This window comes from Myodes glareolus, chromosome 11 (genome assembly GCF_982192425.1).
Source record: "Myodes glareolus chromosome 11, mMyoGla1.1, whole genome shotgun sequence".
Taxonomy (NCBI): Eukaryota; Metazoa; Chordata; class Mammalia; order Rodentia; family Cricetidae; genus Myodes; species Myodes glareolus.
The window spans coordinates 76,378,013-76,401,679 of NC_142036.1; the positions used below are offsets into that span (position 1 = coordinate 76,378,013).

At 37.0% G+C, this 23,667-nt stretch overlaps 1 protein-coding gene across 4 annotated transcripts in view; it reads left to right on the forward strand.

Moving 5' to 3' along the window:
- The first annotated feature begins 620 nt into the window (after positions 1–620).
- Positions 621–23,667, forward strand: part of Nova1 (NOVA alternative splicing regulator 1) — a 122,822-nt gene continuing 99,775 nt past the window's right edge. The window contains exons 1-2 of one of the 4 annotated variants that reach the window (XM_085697690.2): positions 621–1,220; positions 2,793–2,936. In XM_085697690.2, the coding sequence (XP_085553816.1) occupies positions 1,085–1,220; positions 2,793–2,936 (280 nt within the window). In that variant the 5' untranslated portion in view covers positions 621–1,084. Of the gene's footprint in view, positions 1,221–1,507; positions 1,800–2,792; positions 2,937–23,667 lie in introns of those variants that run through there. The other 3 variants (XM_085697688.2, XM_085697693.2, XM_085697691.2) reach the window with 3 other exon arrangements.

Below are 23,667 nucleotides of genomic sequence, written 5' to 3' on the forward strand. Positions count from 1 at the left end.
CTAAGTCCCCGACAGTGTCACAGGAGTGCGAGAAAGAAGACCGCCTTCCCAGAGATGCTAATGAATGCCTTTTGCCCAACTCTCCACGTCCCAGCTGGGCTTCAACTCCCCTGCCCCAGCCGTCCACCCCTCCCCGCGGTCACTCAGACGCCCTTCCCGGACTAGCCCAAACTGTCACCGAGTCCCCGCTGGACCAGGATCCCGCCCGCCTCCGACTCTCGCCTCTCATTGGCTGCCGCCGCCGTCACTCCCCGCATCAGGCCCCGCCTCCCCGCCTAGCGCGTTTCGTGGACCCCCTCGGTTTCCGCGGCAGCCGCTGACGTTTGCCTGAGCCGTGTTGCCTGGGCCCCCGCGACCTTTCACCCCGCCTCCCCGCGGGAGCGCCCCGGCCGGCTCCGCGCCCCCGCCGGCCCCGCGCGCGCCCCCCGCCCGCCCGCTCGCTCGCTCGCCACCCCGCGCGCGCGCGCCCGCCCGCCCGCGACCCCCGCAGGCGGAGACTCCGGCGCGGAGGCCGGCCCCGCGCGGCGGCGCGTGTGGGAGTCGCGGCCCCTCGCGGCCCCCGCCCGCCCGCCGCCCCCCACGCGCGGGAGACACGATGAGCGCGGGCGGGCGGCAGCGGCGCGGAGCAGCGCAGGCGGCACACGCGCCCAGGCAGCGGCGGCGGCGGCAGCAGCGGGAGCGAGCGCCGCGTTAGCCGGGTCCGCCGCTCCGGCCGCCCGCCGCCGCTCCTCCTCCTCCCGCTCATTCACTCGCCCTCCTCCCGGCCGCCCGCCCGCGCCTCCTCCGCTCATTCACTCCCGCTCTGCCCGCCGCTTTCTTCTCCTTCTTCACCCTCCGGCTCCCACACCCCCTCCATTCCCGCTCCTAGCCGACACTGCACTGCAGCTGCTCCGCGCCCTGCCCCCTCCCCAGTGAGCACATCAGCCACACTGCTCGCCGCCTCAGACTGCTATTGATCCGATTAAAGAAAAAAAAAAAAAACCTTAGCAACCCCAAACGCAAAAAAAAAAAAAAAAGAGAGGAAAAAAAAAAGCCAAAACAAAAGGGAGCCGCTTCTCCCGGTGCAGCGGCAGGAACTGCAAGCATGATGGCGGCAGCTCCCATCCAGCAGAACGGGACCCATACGGGGGTTCCCATAGATCTGGACCCGCCGGACTCGCGGAAAAGGCCGCTAGAAGCGCCCCCTGAAGCCGGCAGCACCAAGAGGACCAACACGGGCGGTGGGTATCGCTTCCGCCTCCCGCCCCGTCCCCGCCGCCCTCCCGCGCCGTGGCCGCCGCCGCCGCCGGCCGTCCCGCGCCCCCTCCCCTGCACCTGCCCCGGCCCCGTCTCATCAAGATGGCGACCCGGGGTTCCGAGCCGACCCGCTCGCCCCAGCCGGTGCTGGCCCCGGCGACAGGGTCCGCTCCCGAGGCCGCCCCCCGCGAGAGGTGATGGCCGCCTGAAGATGCGCGCTGCATTTAACAGTCTGATCAAATAAATAAATAAATGGCACTCGGGTAGCGGCTTCCAGATGCTGGGGGCACCGGAGACTTTTGCCTCTGTCCATCCCCTTGCTCTGGGCCACAAGTAGTATGCAAAATCTTGTTGAGTGCATGCCCTGAGCGCACTTACATGCTCGGTACAAATATCGCATTGATTTGTCTTCAAGGGTATGCATACGAGGGGGGTGTCTGGTTCGGTGACTTGTTAGTTAACATCCTGCGCTTCCTCGGAACATGAGTTATAACGGGACCGCTATCGCTTCTTCATTTGCACTGGAGTCATCTTAACAATGCATCCAATGCATCGAAGCAGAGGTGAATTTATCTCCAGCCTATACGTTAGAAATGGATGGGGGGTCTTGTGAGTGGCACATCGCAAAATTCGGAATACTCGTTCACAGTAAAGAGCTGGATTTACCGAGAAGTTTCCTATTTAAGACGTGATCAGGTTGACGGGAACTAAAGTTTATGGAGTTGGCTTTTATTTTCTGAAACATTTCATTTTTCTTTTTCATGGCTCATCGACCCCCCTCTCCGGTTTACGGTTCTTTTGGAGAGGGAGCACTATCTATTTGGTCACTTTGGAGTGTATTTAGGCTAAATAACTCCTAAGCTTTTTAGTATTGGCAAGATTCTTTGTAAGGTCTTTTAATTAATGAGCTTAGACGAGATCATAGTAGACTTAGAAGTGCTACGGAAATACATCAGGATTACTTAGATTCTCAGTCCACCACACTGAGGCTCCCCCTCCCACCCCCGCAGTTTCTCAAGGCTTAGAATAAACCCTACAGTTTGGGTGGACTATTTTGCAGGAAGACGGTTGTTTTGTATACTTTAAGTCGGATATAGTCAATGATTAATTGTAGTCTTTTATGCTTGCTATGATAGAAAAATTTAGCGGATCACTATTTACAGTGTTGGATTTCTTTCTCATCTTCAGCATGCTAAGTGAAGGTTTGTCATCTTTTAAATCTCTGAAGTTTTGTTAAAGGGTCAGTTTCTTTCATTTTGCCATAGTAACCACAAATTTGGAAGACTTTCAGGTTTGGAGTAACAACTGGAATTTACTCATCAGTTTCTACAGTGTTGCAAATTGTTAGAGCATGTGAATCTTGAAAACTGGAAAGGCTTTTGTAAATACTTGTTTTTCAGTGTAATTGGTGGTTTTCGTTCCTTAAGCATTTTAACTGCTGTTTTCTGCAGCTATCTGCCCATTGCTTTAGTTGCTGTTGTCTCTCTGGAGGGTGGATTGGGATGCAAAGTTTAAAATGATCATGTTAATCCAATGTATTTCTTTGCATTTTTCAGAAGACGGCCAGTACTTTCTAAAGGTTCTCATACCTAGTTATGCTGCTGGATCTATAATTGGGAAGGGAGGACAGACAATTGTTCAATTGCAAAAAGAAACTGGAGCCACTATCAAGCTGTCGAAGTCCAAAGATTTTTATCCAGGTAGGTGAAATGCTGAAGAAATTGTTTGATGAATCCCCGGAAAAACATGGAATATCTACTTGTGCTGTGTGTTGTCTTAAAGAAAAATTTAAATGGTGGAGATTTGAATGTTACTACATTAGCATCCATTGTGGAAAAATTTTCAGCTTATTTTCATTGTTGTTCGTGTTTTTTTTTCCCCACTAATTGATACACTGTGTATGTGAATCAATATGAGAGTATGAGAATTGCAATACAATTCTCTGGGTGTTTCGGAATGCTAATTGTTAGCACAAAAACTTAAAATTAGAGCTAGAAACCTGGACAGTTGGCATGAGGAGATGTGGTGCCTCAGAAGTTTACAGACATCATTATAATGGCAGTTAGTTAGTAGTGAATTCAGAGGAGGGGGTAGGGAGGCTTCTTAAAGAATGGACCATTTACTTCTGAATCCATTATCTTCCTCTTTCTGCTTCACTGCTTTGTTTGTTGGCCTTGGATGAAGGGAAGAGGACAAGTGCTGTCTCTCCAGATATTTAAAATAGTCCAGTAATGTAATCGGGATAAGAAATTTCCTCCACCGCCATGCAAGAAGTAAAATAGTGTTTTAGGATTTGTGTTGAGCGCCGTATTTGATTGAAATACCTTACAGTGTGGTACTGTAACCTGCTGGATTGCGGCAGGTTCCCCAGTTTGATGTGGGGATTTTGCTTTTTGTCTTTTTGCTTTGGTTTGTTTTACTTTGGGGCTCCCTTCCTTTGTGTCACACAGTTCTTCATGTTCATTCCCCCCCCCCCCGTTCTGTTACTCAATGTATGTATTTTAAGTAATGGAGTCACAGTGGAGTGGTGCAAGCCCAGATGAAATACCATTAGCTTGTTTGCTTGACTTAGATCTAGCCCTCGGTAATTTCGGGAGGTTGTTTTAATTAGATGACTGTAAAATATATTAATTCAGTGCCGAGGTGAGCTATACTGATTATTTTTTTTTTCCTGATGGAAAAGAAAGCAGTTTTGTTTCATAGATCCAAATCCCCAGCAGCTCTTTAGTACAGCATACACTGGCATGGACACTGACTCAATCCTTGGAGGACTTCTTTTTCACAACTGGTGATTTGTGGTGGAGACTGACCATTCACTGGAGAAGGTTTTGGAATGGTTGATGCTGTACTAGTGGAACACAGTACTTTTTGGAAAGATGATGTTTTAAACTAGCATGTAACCTGTTAGATACGGGGGCCCTCTAAAGTTTGCCAGTGCCTCTCCTTGTCTCAGAAAGTTTCCCGATGCAGTTGGGAAGTTTAGCATATTCATGCTGGTGCATTGAACAGGTATATTATAATAAAAAATCAGTGTGGAATTGTGAAAATACTTAGTTGAAATAAAAGCACTCAAAAGAGCTTGATTGCAGAATTAATAACATGATAGTTCTAGGAAGAGCTGCCGTGGCAAATTAAACACTCTGTCAATAGATGGAAATGAAAAGGCTTCTCTGCATTATACATGAGGTACTGTCAGATATGTAGGGGTGTTACAGAAAATTGATGTTTAGCCAGGATATTCCAAATACCAAATTAAATGCCTTTTCATTTGAATGCAGTTTATTTTCTCTGTGTTGGAAAGGGTGCACTAAGAAATAGATCTTTTGTTTCTGGTCCACTTATTTTCACATCTTTTTTCTTGTTACCTGGAAATTACTTATTTTATTTACGGTTTGAAGATGTTATTTATAGATATATGTATCCAGATTGTTTTGGGAGGGGGGAAATGTGAAGCTGCAGTGCTTTGAATAAAATCTTGTAAGTGTAGTGACGTAACCTGATCAAGTATGAGTTACAGCATCGGTTAAAGGGTGGCTTCTTCTTGGCCTCTTAACAGGTGGGAGTCAATATATACTATGTTACAGTTTTAAGGAAAAGACAAATCCCTATAGTTTCTAAGAAGATTTACAAATTCTGAATAGTTTGTTTGAAAATGTGATTTTAATTCAACAATTAGCTCTTTGGGCAAACACATCTACAGTCTTCAGATAGACTTATTTCCCTGTGCTCTCTGTTCACACTTGACTAGAACCTGTAAAATTATCTAGGGTCTCAGCAGTCGTCAGTCTAAAAGCCTTTGAGGTTTTTTTTCTGCCATTCTTCTACATGACAGACACTGTGCACATTCCCAGATGAACTAAATTATAAACCGTGATTCCGACCGTTGAGTTAGTTCCAAAGAATGTCCTATAGGTTTTTGCAATGATTTAGCTGTCCCTATTTGTGTCTCTCAGATAGATACAACCATAGGCACATTAACATGTATTTATGATTGCAGTGTTCTGCCAAAATGAATGTTCCTGGGTTTATTTCAGCGAAGCATTTTTCTGGTTCCTGTTTGATTAGAGTATATTTGGGTAAAATTGCATCTCAGTTGTAGAGACTACTGAATTTACTAAGATTACCTAACATTTGAAGTCAAATGTAAGTGTATGGCTGAACATTTAGTAAAATTACTGATGTCATTTTCAAAACTTTCTCTAGGAGGTTTACTGCAGATTTCACATAACCTATAGAGCATTTTATACACCTCAACTCAAATGATGAACACATACTAAACATTCGTAGCTAATACAATTTCTATAGGTGTGTTTGTCTTTTTGGTCAGATTGTGTCTTTACCATATCATAAAGCAACCCTCCATTTCTGATTAATGATTTATAAGCTTTAGTCAAATTGAAGACGACAAAATAAATTGTATGAATTTAAAGTTTACACAGCTGAATATTGTATGTATTTCAGTGTGCCATGTATGAAGTGACCAGGGGAACTGTATAATGCGTAGTTGAGAAGTGCATTTCAATCATTGGAATCAGAAGAAAATGATCTACAAGTAGATTTTACTTTGTGTTCTATAGATTCATTCTATATATTGATTTTCTAAGATTTAATCTTACAGGATACAGACATTTCATTGGTGTTTAGGAATGTAGTTTTTTTCTAACTTGATTAAAGAAATCTAATTTGACTTATTTATGTATTCTTTTATAAGTAGGTTACATAGAGCTGCTTGTGGTAAAAAGCAGTTTTCTTGTTGTAGAGGTTGAATTACTGTCTCCATCCTCAGAAGGGTGGTTAGTGTTGCTTTTTAATTCTTTTGCCTGTCATCTGAAGATGTTTTATTTTCATTAATAGATTGATTTTATCTGTTAAAATTTAATACGGGGTTCAAGTTTGTTATTAAGGAAACTTATCGAATACATCCATTATTGGTTGGGAATAGTAAAGAATATAAATATTTTCATGTGTGCCTTGAATATTAGAATACCTACCCCTTAATCTGTTTCTGTTTTTTGACACTGGAGACATCCCATGTGCCAATCAAACAGGACTCTTTTACTATAATGTTGGAATCTATTCCTGTGTGTTCTGTATTGTTTTACTATATATGCTTATAAAACAGAATCATTTTAATATAAAGTATTTCTTTTTACATTAGGTTAAAATTAGAGCATGTTGCTTCTAGGTTCATCAAATTATAACTTCAGTGATATCCAATTTAGGTGATTTTTTTAAAAAAATAAATTAGAAGTCATTTATCCATTTATTTATTTTTAATAGTGGAAAAGCAGACTGTAAGTTAAAATTCTTTTAGTGAAGAAACTGCATTGCACCAATTTTGTTTTGACATGGGTAAAATACAGCTGTTTATTTAACTCATAGGGCTGAAAATATGTAAGAAATGTATATATGTGTGTGTGTGTGTGTATATATATATGTGTGTGTGTGTATACGTATATATACTGAGAAAATAAATTTTAAAGTAGACGTTTTGTTTATACTGTTGAGGGAAAAGTATTATGGTGATTTTAGTAATGAATACCTTGTGGATATCATTTTCTCGCAGATTCTTCAGAGTTATAAGCCATACATTTTTCTTTGATCTCAGTTTCAAAATGTCTTAGAAATTTATTGATAAACATTATAACGCAAGATCAATACATTGATAGAATGGTAACACATAGAGAAAATAAATTATTTTGCTCTCAGAACTTGTTGGTTGGTGTAATGTGGTTACTACTCTCTGCTGCCCTGATTTTATTGGTACCAGAGAGTTGCTGTGTGTGAAGTATTTTTCTCTCATCTTAAAGTTGTGATGTTTATGTTTGATAGAGTATCTACTGTTGTGGGTGACTTTATATTTCATCTTTCCAAATCCTTAGGTAAGGTAAACATACTGGTCACATAGACAATAATATTGCTTGAAATTTTGCTTTATTCTCGTTTTAATACTTTATTTTCATATTTTAACAGTAGGAATCTTTACACGTGAAAGAATATTATTGGTATGCTATAATATTTATGAACATATAATAATTCTTTTCATGTTATCTCATGAATGCAAACACTTTGTGGCTGGGGACTTCTAGAAATATGAATTAGCATAACATGCCTTAGGTGTCTTCTTTATCTGTTCACTTTTATTTCATTTGTCATTGGATCTTCTACCACTGCATTAACAGACTGTAAGAAATCTTTAACTTATAGTATTGATGTTTTCATGAGTTTTATGGCACAATGTCACTTTAAAATGTGTTGTTTAAGCCTTCTCTGTTTTAGAAACTGCTCATTAGAAATATGTGACTTTATAAGGCATAATCCAATATTACCTTGCAGACACCATGCCACATGATTTCAGGAATAGTGAACAGAATTGATGAAATAGTTGAATGTGTGATTTGAGGATGCTTCATATTAATATACCAGGAAGAAAAGATGATCCATGACATAGAAATGCTAAATAATTTGTGGTATCGCTAGAAACCCCTGACAATAAACCACCAGTCAACCACTTGCATATCATTATAATTACTTATTTTGCTATAGCCAATAAGATGATTATTTTAATTTAGCTTATGCAAGTATCATTTATCGAGCACATTATACCACCTGTAATTTAAACTTTAGCCTCTTTATAAAACTATGGGGTTCAGTCGTAGCTGCTTTTTGTTTAGTCAAGCTTTAAAGCCCAAGCCTCAGGAGCAAGTGCAGTTCTGAGTCTCAGGCTGGAGCGAAGGTGGTGGGGATTTGTGCTTGATTGCCATCTCATTTCCATCTTTGGATACAGCTCTAGCAGAAAGTTAAACAACATCTGCGGAGATCTGACTGACAAACATCTCTCCGGGGCTCATCACTGCAGCTTGCAGCAGGTGCGTTCCGCTCTGCACTCTTCAGAAAGGGGTTGGTTTGCGCTACCATTTATCAGTAGACCAGAGGGAACAAGTGGCTGGAGAGATGTGGTTGGTTGTCACTTGTCCGGTGCTGGAATACTGCAGGTAATTGGAGCGGACTGGTGGGAGCCGCAGCAGTGGTCGACTCAGTGCATTGCAGCTGCGGTGCAGCTTAATTAACCTGACCCTCAGAGACCGAAGAGTCAGGGCACAGATCGCGGCATTCCAGAGATGAAGCAATAGTTTTCATTTTTTTTTTTTTTTATGAACGTGTCGTTGGAGTTCCCATCTTCTTCATTTTTAAAGATGCAGCATTCTGACACGTATAATAGAAAAATGTTTGTAAGTGAAAAGATTTTCCAGTGATCTAATGGAATTCAAAAAAAAATAATAAAAAGGACCCATGCTTTCTTTAGGTGTCCAGACAAAAATAAATAGGTGCATTTAACTTCCTAATTCAGCAAATGCATTTTTAAACCATGGATGATTGGAAAACCTTGTCCTTAGAAAAAAATAATCATTTTTAAATTATTATCTTAGGTTCACATTTGACTATTTGTTCATAAGTTAGCACATGTAAACTTCAGACATATCTTTTGTGGATTTGAGGGCATTAGGAAAGGTACTTTTACAAAGTATTTTGAAATGCTCTAACAAGACAAGCATAAGCTATTTTAAACACCTGTAAGATGTCATATCTGAATATGAGTTCTGCAGAGATAGTTCTGTACCACATTGCACTATAAGAAAATTAAAATCCATACCAACAAAACGTGAAGACAGTTGTCTGTCATTTATTTATTCATTTTTAAAGTTTTCAATCTGTCTGAGGTACTGACTTACATATGCTATATATTATCCATAGAAATTTCTTGCGGGCTTTCACACATATTAGTAAATGTCAGTATCTTATTACCGTCCTGTTCCTTCATAGGCCTCTGAATGGAAAACTGTTCTAACATCCACCCAGAATCTGCAAAGATACTGTTACATTTAAAAGTAGCGGAAATACAAATACAGAAAGAAAAAACTCTTAAAGAACATAGGGAGGAACTGGTCCCCAAACTTTCTGTTGGTTTTGCTAATATGATTTTTTTTGGGGGAACATACTGACTGTAACTTGTTGATACTCAGGAATGATAAGGTTTTAAATTTACACTGATGAAATATACCATTCATTTCTTTCCACCAACATTCTTTTCTCAATTTTGATATCATGAACTATTAGTTTTTGACAGCTGATCACTTCACACACTTCCTTCTTGATTTTCAAGGACTTGATGAAAACAGAGAAAGAGTAAACATCTTAAGACTGCAAAGCAAAAAAGAATACTATCTTCTTTTTTGCTGATAACATTTTAGATGATTTCAGTATTTGGGAATTTTCAATTATGATATGGACATCATTCCATGACAGATCTTGACCATGCACAAACTGTGTGCGTTCCATCATTGATCTGCTTCGTGCAGGGCTTGTCAGCATCATTGACAGGACCAGGTAGGAAGTGAAAGCCTCTTGAGTATGTTAAGAGCAAGATGATTCAGGTAGGATTATTTACTGTGGAAAATACATTTTGGCCATTCTTGAACTACTTTTACTCAGCACATATTTAAAATCATTGTTATTTTTTCTTATTTGTGGACATACTTTCCGTTTTGCTGTTTAGTATTATCTGTATTTTTTAGTAACTTTTTCTGAGACCTTAGCAATTTTTTTTATTTTAGAGGATATTATTTTTCTTTTGAAATTGTGCACATAACTTTCTCTGAAGTTTCGAGAAATAAGGCCTCCTTACATTTGCAGATTTTTGACTCTCATTTTACTTTGAAGGCCCATAATGCAGTTCATAGGGAGAGTCTCAGGAACTGAGATTTCAAACCCTGTGTTGTGATAAATACTCATTCAGTGTGCTCTTAAGGAAAGTGGTCTTCATCTAAATTAATACTTCACTGCTCTGGAATTAGATTTGGGTTGACTGCATTTTAAGCTCTGTTCTTTGTGGGGAAAAATCGAAGGGAGGAATGGTGTAGCTATTTCAATAGCACAAAACAATATAAAGGACCTGTTTTTATTTTTTTTATTTGCTAACAAATATTTTAGAACTATAGTTTTTCAGTTTTGATCAATTTCACATTTTAAATGCTGGTTTATTTCAAAAGATGATGCCGACAAATGAGCATTTATTTGGAGAGTGTGTCACATGGCTTGTTTTACATTATATATTTTAAATAAGACTTTGTTTTTCTAGTACTAATGACAAACAAGAAAATCATCGAAATACCTTTAAAAGTAATTAGAAAACAAAACCCAACTATCTTGGTTTCACTGTATATAGTCTTTCTGGACTCTTCTGTTGCTAATTGTTCTGTGTAGCAAATGCTTCCCACGAGTACAGGTGTAGATAGCTATTCGGTTCTGTTATTGGGATTACTGAAGAGCATCCTGAAAGGACTCTAGGCCCATAATACTTCATGCTAAAAAATTGTGCTTTGTTATTGCCACCAAATTTTGGGTTGAATTGTTCATATTTTGTTGAGTCTTTGCCATAACTGTAATAAGTTTAAAGTTCTCTATTTCAAGGGTTTGGGACAATGGTGGTGTTTGGAATCTGGTGAAAGTGGGGAACTTAGGCTGACTGTCCTTCAGAGCTTAGAGTTAGACCTGAGAAAGTCCGGAGCAATGAAGTCCTCTGTGTAGGCCTGCAGTAACCGTGCTGGAATAAGCTTTCCCATTTGCTAGTGACTTATAGTCAGAACATTACTGTTTTACTTCGCTCTGTCTTTTCTCCTTTTTGAATATGACCGAGAAAATATATTGTTTTTCTTTTGCCTTGTTTTAAATGGCTACATCTAATTTTTAAAGAGCCAAGATTAGAAACTCAGTAGGGTTATCTTGCGAGCAGTATTTTTGTAGTTGGCTTATTCCTGAAGAGGTCTAGTGGCAGTGCTACCTGTCCTCGTGCACATGAAGATACTTCATACATTATAAACGACTATCTACACCAACTGTTTTCTGTTTGCCTACAGTAATACTCTTTGAGAATGGCAGTGTGGTAAGGGTAGCTAGACTTCTAAAGCGGGAAGTTACTTGCTTTCTTCGTAAAGTTGTTTTTTGTGCTTTTTTTTTTTTAAAAAAAAAACAAAACTAAAACATAATGTTGACTTTGTGTGTCAAGCTTTGCTTCCAAGGATTAGGTGAGTTGCTCATGCTTTTTGCAACTTTTTATAAAAACAAAAACAAACAAAAAACAAACTTCCCTAAGTGTTTCAAGTTTTAGTAGGTAAACATAAGGGTTTAAAAAGGATTTATTATTAGTACTAAGAAAATTAATATGATTAAGTATAAAGCAATGTAAGTTCAAATTAACTCAATAAGGTATAAGTTGAAATATTCTTCTCTTTTTTGAAGACCCATTAACTTGTCCATTTTCCTGCCAATTAGCAATCTTATGCCACATTCCTGTGGTGTATGCTTAAGGAGTACTTTTTAACATTGTTATTTAAGAAAGTTATGTGGATTTTGAAGATTTCTCTTATACCGCTTTAAATTTAAACAAAGGATTTCAGTGATTGTCTTCACTCATCAGAAGTTTATTTGTTGGTGGGGATTTTTGTCATCCCTCTTGCAGGCTGCTGTGGCCAATATGCAGGCCCGTGTTTTAATCACTGGTGACACTAGAAATGTAGGTGAATATGGATGGATGGATGGACGGATGGACGGACGGACAGACAGATATATGGTTGGATAGGCACTTCCTGAATGAAGTATCCGCAGGTTGATATAGAAAGTGATCCATCCTTAGTATTTTCTTGACATTTCCAGCGTTCCTTGGAGGGGTGTGTGTGGTATGTGTGTTTTCCATATGTACATGTGTCAGCAAAATCTACATTTCTGGAGAGTTAAATCCTGAGCTCAGAAATTCCAGGAAGAAGAAGAACAGATTTTAATATGCCAGGTATTGGCAAGGATTAAGAAGGAAGAGTGGAGTGTGGGAGAAGCGTCTTACTTTCTTTTGGGTATGTGGTGGTCTTGTGTGAAGGAGACTAACATCAATCATTCTCGAGAGCACTTCAAAGCCATATCTGAAATGGAGATTGCCTTTAATATAAGCTGATTTAAGCAACATAAAGTAATTAGATATATTTAACAAAGAGTTTGAAAGTAACCATGTAAGATTATGTAGTTCTGCCACTTTATAGTTGAGACCGCATGGCCCCAAGTGATTTTTTTTATTATACTTTGGAAATCATCTCTATTAACTAAATAATGTAATAAAATGAAGAAATATAAAAAAATGTGAGTGTTAAATATTGTAATTTTGATGTCATTCCATGTGTTCTTATCTGTCTTTAGGGAGAAAGTTAATATGCAATTTTGTTGGGGGAATTTAATATATCACTGTATAATGCTGGTCAGATTACTTTTATTGCTAATTAAGAAGAATATATACAAGCTATACCATAGAATATAGATTTATTTGATTTGGACTTATACTTAATTGACGATTAAGATAGTATTGTAAATTAATTTTTTTAAATTTAAAGCCAAGAAAAGGTGAATTTGCAATATTTCAGTCTTTCAATAATTTATCAACATTTAAAATTTAAAGAACATGCAACACTGTTCATTAAGTCATCTTTTTGGCACAATAAACAAATGAAATTGCTAAGATTTAACAGCTAGCCTAATTTTAAATACTTTTTTACATATTAAAAAAAACCCAAGAAACCAAAAGCTACTGTAGAATAGTGGGTTAAAACCCCAATCATATGGCTTTACCTGGTTAGTCCCTTGCTCCTCTCAGGATGTGTATATATATATATATATATATATATATATATATATATATATATATCTTGGATAGACATTTGTGTGCCCTCTTTGGGTTGGAATTAAGTATATGATGGCTTGTTGATCTTATTTTCAACCAGTGGGATACAAAACAATGTTTTTAAACACATATCAGTAATGTATGACTGTAGGAATGTTTGGCAACTGTCTACTGGGAGAATTCTGTGAAGTTGAATTCCCTCTCCCATTAAAAGGACTTGGGAGGAGTCTTTAGATTCCAATGAGAAGCTAACTGGAGTGAGAGGGTTAGATTTTAAGTTTCTTGATGGAAAAGGTTAAAAGGCTCATTTGAAGCAAAGAGACTGAAAATACATAAACATGGAAATATGGAAAGAAAATCCTGGGATATCCAGAAATCTGAGCAATTTTGCATTTCTTGGGTAAGAGCTAGATTTTGCCAGTGGGTAGTATAATTAGAACACAGAAGTACTATGAAACCTCTTGTTTTGGCTGTTTATGGGTGGTACTGGTGGTTTTGGGAAAGCACTGTAGATAACTGTATGGGTAAGAAGCAATGCAGTACATATAAAAAGCAAACATAGGTAAAAATTTGAAAAAATAGCACCTGTTGTGTCTATCCAATGACTAACAGTGGCACTACCATTTAAAATCTGTCTGTGTAAATATAAATATTTCTTTCCGTAAACTCTGTGCTAAGGACTGTTGAAGTTGTCTGAAAACAATTCATTTTGAGATTAAGAGCTTGGTTTTCTGTCTAAGAGCTCCAGGCAGAATCAGAGGTGAATTTGTTTAGAAAGGAAAGACAATGGTAAGGGAGTGGGGCACACAAAAGAGGTGTCAAGAAATGCAAATTGTCTTTAATGAAGTAATTATGTACCAACTTGGAATTAAAAACAAGAAAAGCAAATGTCACTGAAAACTGTTTTGCAAGCATGCAGTGAAGCTCTGGAGACAGGTCTGTATTTGACAGTCGTGTACTTATAGATCTTGTCTAGTCACATGTTTGATGTGGGATATCCCTCTCTATACTGTGATTACTGTCAGTGAATAAAGAAACTGCTTTGGACCTATAGCAGAGCAGAATTTAGGTAGGCGGGGGAAAACTAAACTGAATGCTGGGAGAAAGAAGGGCAGAGTCAGAGAGATGCCATGGAGCCCTGCTGAAGACAGACACTGGAATTTTAGCCAATAAGCCACAGCCACATGGCCATACACAGATTACTAGAAATGGGTTAAATTAATATGTAAGAGTTAGCCAATAAGAAACTAGAGCTAATGGGCCAAGCAGTGATATAATTAATACAGTTTTTGTGTGATTATTTCCGGGCTAAGTGGCAGGGAAGCAACAAGTTGCTCTCTCTTCCAACACATGTTTAAAATTACTGACCAGCTAGTTTCTCTAATTGGTTTGCCTGACACACAACTGCAAAAATTGTGTATGTGTTAACATTTCCCTTAGTTCTTAAGTTGCTTTATTATAGTCCTGTCTAACTTTTTTTGACTTGTGAAAAGTTACAAATAATATTTAGGGTGATGTAATTTAATTATTTACTCAATAATACATTTATGTGTGCTTTCTGTTTTTTAAATGTGTGAATTAAATGCCCCTAAGACAATAAAGCTGTGGCATATTACAGAAATAGTAGTGTGTTAGACAATGAAAATAAAAATTGATTTATTCATTTGTTGTGGTTTTTCTGTAATTTCCTTGTTCTGTTTAGAATTTTATTACCAAAATTTAGCATTATTATTTTTACCCTTAGTAAGTAAAGTTTATAAAAGATTAATCTTAATGGATACGTTTATCAATGTCAAATGGTTTTAGAATGACTGTAGGAAATATGACACTTTCTCACCGGATATTCAGTTAAAAATCTATAATTTTATACAAATTCATGAAATTATTGGCTACTTTTATAGAACAACATTAAAAATTGAACATCTGAAATGACATTAAGCACCAGTTGGGAATTGAAAATAAAAATATTCAGTGTGTAATCTTTGTTTAAGTGCTATTTTAGATTCAATAATACCAGTAGTTTAACTCAAGGTTTAATTCAATGTTTTAAAGAAGCTTTAACTTTTTTTCTTGTTCCTGTTCTTCACATTATGACATGCTCTCATAATGTAGAATGATGGCACGCCTTGCTTCTGAAGTGGTGAATTATATGGGTCAGGACTGTACAAATTTTATTGCAAATACAATTGTTTTGATAAAAGTTTTTATGGTTTGTATTATTTGCAATAATTTTAAACTTTGTATTTTTAACAAAATCTTCCTGTAGAATGACTGTTTTGTATTTATGTTATATGACTCATTATTTTCATCCATGTTTTCTTCATAGTAATATTCAAAATTAGTTTTTTTCTGAGTTACTTAGCTATTTTGATAAAGAAAAGGTATCTTGTTTCTTTATCCATTTTTAGCTGTGTTTGTGTACTTGACGTCTTGTTTAAAAGCAGAACAGCAGTACTTATGAAAACACAAACTGTGATAATGAGGTAGATATGCCATATGTGACAGCTTTGGTTGGCATACATCTCAGATGGCGTGTTGAAGGCACTGGGAGGCTCAGATTTGTAGTGCTAAAGAAGAGGCTGCTAACGAGTCCACTCTTGGTGGCTTATGATTCTGACTGCCTTTTTAGTTCATAAATCCTTACTTTCAACTTTTGTAAAAATATTTGGTTGTTCAAATTAACATTGTGGAGTTTGTCCTAGTTACTAATTTAGTCTCTGAAGTTTGTGTGTGTGTATATATCATATATATATATATATATATATATATACACATGTATATATATAATTTATTACAGAATTAAGAAGTAATACTATGTTACTATTACATATTAATATTACATGTTCAGTGGTTTCATAATGTAAATATTTAGGAAATGGAATAACATTTTTAATTTTAGGAAAATATATGTCTTAGTAGAAAAAGGTTTGAAGTTCTGTGGGTCATCACAGAAATTACTTAATAATAAATTGTAATAAATACTGTTTTTATTGGTAGTGTATTCAACTTTGAATTCAGATTGCTTCCTTGAAAATAATATTGATTTTATAATTTTAAAAGTACTGTTTTTATTGAAGGGTCTTCATATTATTCAGAATATGGTATTAGTAATTAGCAGAAATACCACATAATAGGGTCAAATAATTTAGGTGTATGAACAGGCCACTTAAGGTGTATAATATAAACACAATTCTGCTTGAGGAATATTTTGAAGAAATTTCGGGTTTGGAAATTTTTTATTTTTTTATTTATTGGAGGGTTCTGAATTCTACCTTTTGAGGAGACATACTATGAATTTCTATGCACATGTTCATTCTGTCTCTGAAAATTAGTGAGGAAAGTGACGATCTTCTCTTTAGAATTCTGAATCACACAATCCAAAGTTCCTGAATGGTTATCAACACAAGATTCATGAGAATCTAGGCTTCTATTACTGATAGCAATTCCTAAAATGTCAGGGTTAGTAGGAATTTTCAACTCTGTTTTCAGATTAGTGCAGAAAATAGTAAGACAAAATAAGAATGACATGTCACAGTCAACTTAGTAATGAATGTGCCTGCTGACTTCTGTCTTGTAACTATGTAGAATTACTTAAAAATTTTAGTTTGGAAATAAAGTACTTAGAATTTAGATAAAGATTATCAAACTGCCATATTAATCCATTATTTATAGATAATCATATGTTGTGGGCAATATATTTTTAATTAATATTCTGAAAATTCTTCAGAGCAAGTTGGTACTGTGTGTCCCGTGTTCATATTGTTACTCTAATTTCCAAAATTGATTTATCTTTTGTGATTATTTATATGAAATGATTTTTTTCTATTTTTTATTTTTTTTATTAATTATTTTAAAAATTTCAATAAATTTGAAAACACTCTTTCCACTTCCTCCCCTCCTCCCAATACCCTCCCGATTTTGAACTTCTTAGTTTAGCCTTGTCAGATTTTGCTTTTTATTTTTAAGTTATGGATGGCTATAATCCTGAGATATACAAATTTAGGCAAGACAAGAAAGGCTGAGATGAATTGCTATGATACAGCCAAATCACTTAATAATTACTACAAGCCAAACTCACACGAAGAAAACATGCCATGTGTACAATGCACTGTGGCTGTGGAGTAGCGCACTATTCCAGTGTGTCTCGATACCTTCTTCAGAGGTGAGAGGCAGATATGCTGTTGTACCAGTTTCAACCTAGGTTTGCGGTTTACTAGTTAGGCAATTTTAGTCAATGTCAAAATCTTCTTGGAATTTCACTTTTATAAAAGTATCCTTAATTGTGGTTTCTCTCATAGTTATTAAGAGTGTGGAGTAGGTACCAATAAAAGAAAGATGACCAACCACATCATGAAATGTATGTATTATGATAACCAGTATAACTTTTTTGATGTAGTGACAAGAATTTGAAATAGTAAAACATCATATAAAACGTGAGTTTGTTTGCATTATTGATTCTTGAAAGTGAAGGCTCCATTAGTGTCTTTCATTTCTGTTTTATATGCAAATGCACAGCACTGTGGTCATGAGCGTGGAGCCTTAGCAGGAGTGTTCAGGAGTAAGTTAACTGCATGCATGATGCATATTTAAGTCCTGTTTGGCAGGATCTCCAGACACTGAGCTTTGGAAATACTCCTCCCCAGCAATGAAAAGAAAGTATAGTCTATTAAACAATTAACTGGGTTTGGAACTGTGTAAACGATCATTTGTAAGTCTTGTTCTTGATTTCCTTTAGCTGTGGAGATAAATGTACTGCTCTTGGCAAGATTTTAACTTTTAATTCATATACTTGCAGTTTCCATTAAAAAACCAGAACATTTTAGTGGTGTATTCTACTAAAAGTGTCTTTTAGAGGCCGTGTTTTATTCATTTCAGTTTTCAACAAGTGCACATATTATTGATTGCTATCATACTAAAATTTTACATTCATCACTTTGTGATAATATATGAAATTCTGATTTCGCATGACTTATATTTGATCGTGTCCCATAACAAGACAAAGACAAAATCTCTTTCGTTTGACTATGACCCGGTGAACATAAATTTACTGAGACAAATTGATTCCTGAATTACTCTGATAAAAATAAAATCATACTGAATACTTTATTGTACAAGATAAATTTAGTTAGATAGGAATACTAGATGATATGGGAAAGTTAAAGGAAATGAGAATATTTTCTAAATTCTGTTTAATGTCAAAACAGGTAACTATTGTGTGCCTAAGTATTAGAGAAATTAGCGAAAGTCCTAGCTCTGGTCTGTAGATGTGCCTGTGGGTGAGAGTGACAGCAGGTGTTGAATTCTGCTAGACCGACTTCATTCCTCTGGACTAGAGGCCAGTGTGAGCTCCGCCTGCCTCTATTCACATCAGGAGATCGTTGTAGAAGCAGAAACACAAGCTAGGATATAAGCAGGCACGGTAACACAAACTTTATTCTTTCGGGCAATGTTTCTATATTCATTTGAAATAATGAATCGCAAAACCCCCTCTAGCCATCCTCAGTGATGACTTTATGTCTCATTTCATAGGAAGATAAAAGTGTTTGAGAAACCTCTTAAACTAGTGAGACCAGACTGCTGCTGCAGGACTCAGAGCCTGCATGAGAGTCTTACCTCTTCTTTTTGAGACCAAACCTCAGCGAGCACCTAGTAGTCTAGCCCCTCTCCTGCCTCTACTTCCTGAGCTGTACGATTACAGGTGTGTGCCTCTCTGTTCAGCTATACTTGCTGTCTTCTTGACTTGGCAAACATCTCTGCCTAGAATAAACCAGCTTCTGTTTTTAGGTTCCCTCTCATCTTACCTCCTCCCACAACTTCTCCATTCTTTCCTCTTTTCTCACACCGTTAAGACATAGTCTTTCAGTAACATGCTGTGATTTCTCCATTGCGTTTAGAACAGAAGGCGTACCCCCCTTTTCTGTTTTCCATCCATTTGCTATGCTGTTAGCATCGCCAGTCCATGCCTGTGCAGCTTCATGTTGCTCTCCTCCCATTTCTCTTGTGAACCTATTTCATGGAATTTTAACCCGATCCGTCCAGCACAGCCCCAGCTTTCTATGCTAGCGGTTCTCAACATTGCCTCTTATAAGACCCTTTTGTTTGTTTGTTTGTTTTTCCTGCTGCAAACTCTGCTTTGCTGACTGCAACCTCAATTGTATTTGCTATATTCTTGTCATTTCTGGGCTCAGGTCTTGAACTATTTTTCTTTTCTTTTCAGTTTTACTGCTTGTAACCCTACCCAGCATCATGGCTTTAGATACCCTTCTTTAATGTTTGCATCTTTCAGCTACTTGGGTTTTTCTACGTCTAAGTCCGATTTGTATGTTAGAATGAAATACAACTTTTAACTACCTGGCTGAAGCACTTAGTCTACCAGTTCATCTTCTTCATCCTAATAACAACCTCATCCACTCAGTTTCAAAGGTCCTAAACATCAGGATTAACTTTATTTTCCATCAAATACTACATCCAATCTATAAATGTTATTTTGATTGTATTCAAGATAGTTAAAGAAAAACTAAGTAGCCAAGACCCAAACAATATTAAGTACAGGAAAATATGCTGTATATTTCCATTCTACATCCATGACTAAATAAAGAATAAACTCACATTGTAATTGACTATGAAATGTTAAAATGATTTGTTGTAGGTAGGTCAGTCATAATAATCCTTCAGGTTATGTTTCAGAAGATGAAGAATTGGAAAGGATAGGGTCATTTTTAGTTTTCTATCATTGGAAAACCTGTAAAAAAATCAATATTTTTAAGAATGCCACTTTAAATGTGTCTATCACAGTATAAATATTTTATTTAGAATATTTGGATTAAAAGTACAGACAATAGAATGACACCCATCCCTCAGAAAAGGGAAAGCTGATATTTGTGAAAACATGGAGGATATAGTCTACCCGAAATAACCCAGAGAATAGAACACTGCGTGATCTCACTTGTTGGTGGACCCTCAAAAGGGTAAAATATATAGAAATGGAGAGAGGCTAACTAGTTACCATGGATAAGAAAAGAGGACAGGGAGGGAAGTAAGTCAGGACAAATACGCAGATAAGCAGGATAAACAAATCTAGACATCTTCTTGCAAAGTATGAAGACTATAGTTAATATTGCATATGAAAAATTTGTCGAAAGTGTAAACTTTAGGTGCTCTTGCTGTAAAAAGTTGTGGTGGAAATGATAGGACTGTTAGTTAGCATGGCTGAAATCATTTTACTATGTATGCCCAGTGCAATGATTGCGGTAGTCCTCAGCAAACCATAGGCATCTCTGGTGTATCATGTACATTTGCAGAAAGTACAGCATGGAAAGACTGTGCATATCAAAGTAAAATCTTGGCTGGATGGTTAGCTTGTTGGTAGAATGGTTAGCATTTGCGAAGTCCAGAATCAAATGAATAAGTAATAGATGCTTTGCTGGAGGATAAAATTATCTTAAAAATAAAACATTGCACATATATGATATGTATGTTTATTATATGTATACATTGTGGATTGTAGATTTAAACTAACCTATATAGAGCATGTGCTCAAAAAGAGTTCATATATATGAGGATTATATCTTACATAAACTGTATTTTAAAAATAAATGATCTCATTGCCTTTTGCTCTTGTTTAAAATATTTTGAGAAACATTTATGCCTACTAATAGCAGGCATAATAATAGTAATTTTTGGAGTATAATAGTAAAATGTTTTGAGATACTTTTATGCCTACTAATAGTAAATTTATTGGTTTCATGCCATGAGAAATGACTTTAGTTGACAGTCTTTTGTTTTCTCAAAGTCGATTAGATTTAATATACTATTTTAACTTTGTTTCTCCATACTCCCAGTTAGTCAAAAATTGTGTTGTTATCTTTATGATATGTTGAAGGGATATCCTTCGGGTAGATATCCTGTAGTGGTGTAGCTGAGTCATGCTTCAGGCCGATGTCCATAGAGTTTGGGTTAGTTCACATCCCCACTGATGCTGTAAATGAGTTCCTTTACCCCTTTCAATCCTCAGCAGCATTTTGTCACTATTTGTTTTTCTTAATTATTGCCATTCTTACTGGTGTCAATTGAGTTTTAATGTAGTTTTGATTGATATGTCTCTGTTTGCTAGAGATGTTCACCATTGAACATTTACCAGTCATTCTTAACTCCGTCTTCTGAGGAACCTTTCATCAGATTTAACCATACTAAGCAAGGTGCAACAGTCTCTAAAAGACAGATACGTTTTCTCTTATGTGTAGTTCCTAGATTTTATATAGATCTATAATATCTTGTATCATATGTGGAATTTGAAGGCAGAATTGAATATGTCTAGAGAAACAAATGAGATTACCAGGAGGGGTGAGAAAAGGGAGTCAGTTAATGAGAAAGAATATTTAAATATATAATATATATGTGTATGAAATTTTTTTAGAAAGAAAAAACAGAAAAGAAGAAAATTGTTCTATTTCCTGTATTAGCTGAAAAAATGAGTTTTTATAGTTCTGATATAACATCTTAATGAAACAATTATGCCATGATAAATTTGACTTCCTTTTCTAATCATCATTTTTATTGCTATGTATTACACAGGCCAAAAATGATCAACCTGTAGAAAAATCTGCCAGAGTTAGACAAATTCATCTATAATACTATGATATTGTAAAAGAGATTTATGCCATTATGCCAGTAAAGCGAGAACTGATTAAGGTCATAACTTCCTAGGTTGCAGGGACAAGAGCATGTATTTATGTATTTGGCTTCATTTTGATGTATTATATAAAATTTAAATTTTATGGGTTACAAAAATAGATTAAAATTTATGGTTTGAAACACTGTAAGGATACTTACTAATGACATGTATCCTTCTTAAATCTTTTCATACTCATGAACTTTGGGGTCTGCTAAATATTGCTTTGAAAATATCTATATTGTTATATTTTCAAGTTTCTCAAGGGTTTATATATCTTTATCCAACTAATAGTCTCATAGTACAAAGTCCTGAGATCTTCGTTCTCTAATCATGGTTTTCATTGCTGTTTGTTTCTAGTATGACTATTTATGTATTCAGCCCATATGTATGTATTACATAAAGATTCTAAAACTGAACACAGGCATTATTCTAAGTCATGTCATTTGGGCTGTTGCTTACCTTAAGTTAGACTATACACCGCATGTTAAAAAGAACCTGTGTGCATGTTTCCTCCATATTAGTGCACAGTACTTTTTAATGGTTGTGTTTGCAAATGCCAGAGCATTATGTACTTAGAATTGCCTAGTCCCTGCTATACCCTGTCAAAATTGTTCTGATTTTTGGAGTAAAAAGACATTAAGAATGAAACAGCTGATTAACTAAAACAACAACAAAAATAGCAAAAAAAAACCCACCCAAAATTATTTAAATAACTACTTTGATAACACTTTTCCATTTGAAGTGATGACTAGTTTATATATCTGCTTAAAGCTGAAGTTGGAAGTTGTTTAGTATAATATGTTAAGAGTTCGTTAAAGACAACGATATGTGTGGAAACTTGAATGAAATGATTTAAAATTAAATATAGATGACGTTTCAGAGTAGCAAGGAATGTAGATGAAAGTTTCTGTCCCATCCGGTCCAGCAGCCATTCAGTCCCAAAGAAACATACAGAAACTATATTAATTACAATACGGGTTTGACCAATGGCTCAGGCATATTTCTAGGTAGCTCTTGCATCTTAAATTAACCCATTTTTATAAGTCTATATGTTGTCACACTGTCATAGCGTAACCTAATTTTCTACATGTTTTGTTCCTTCATGGTAGGCTGGCATATTTCTCTTTTGGCAGCTACATGGCATCTTCCTGACTCTAACTTCTTTCCTCCTCTGTCTGCATGGATTTCCTGCCTTGCTGTGTTCTGCCCTGCCATAGGCCAAGGCAGCTTCATTATTAACTAATGGTTATAAAACATATTCACAGCATAGAGCAGGAAATCCCACATCAAAGGAGTGCTGCATGGCCTATGCTGATCATCATGTTCTTGCTTTACCTTTCTTTCTGGGACTGTTGCTCTTTAAAATTATGAATGCAAGAGAACTTTTTACCGGATGTCAGGCAGCTCCAGCAAATCAGGTTTTTGTTAAGTCTTCAGCAACCCTGTTGTTGATACATCTGCCTTTGAATCTTCTGTACTCTTTCTGATTTCACATAGCCTAGACTGGCCTTGAACCTGCTCTGTAGTCACGGATGACTTTGAACTCCCAAACTTCCTGACTTTACCAGTCAAGTCCTAGGATTACAGACATGAGTGATTCATGTGGTTCTGGGGTTAAATTTAGACTGCCTGTGTGCTGTCAGCCCTCTTTCATCTGAGCTGCTTCCTGAGCTCCTAAACCACATTTGTCTGAGGGGCCAACCAGTGCTGCAGTTTGTCCTAGCTTTCATTTACAATTTGAAATGATCTCTAGGAAAACAAGACTGTTAGAAGAGAGCCGTTTTGTATCCTTACCCTCCTTGTTCTGCTCTGGTCACACATATCCCAGGACAGAAAACTGAATTTGGCCCAGTTTATTTTGCTTCTCATTATAGCAAGTGTTCTTTGTTGATCCTGCTGCATTGTGGCACCCTGTGCTTATCACTGTTTGTCTGTTCATCGTGGACTCACGCGTCAAGGTGTTCATCTCTGTTACCCTACAAACTCCCTCCCACACATTGATGTTCTATAACTGGGCTCGCTTCTGTTTTTGTAG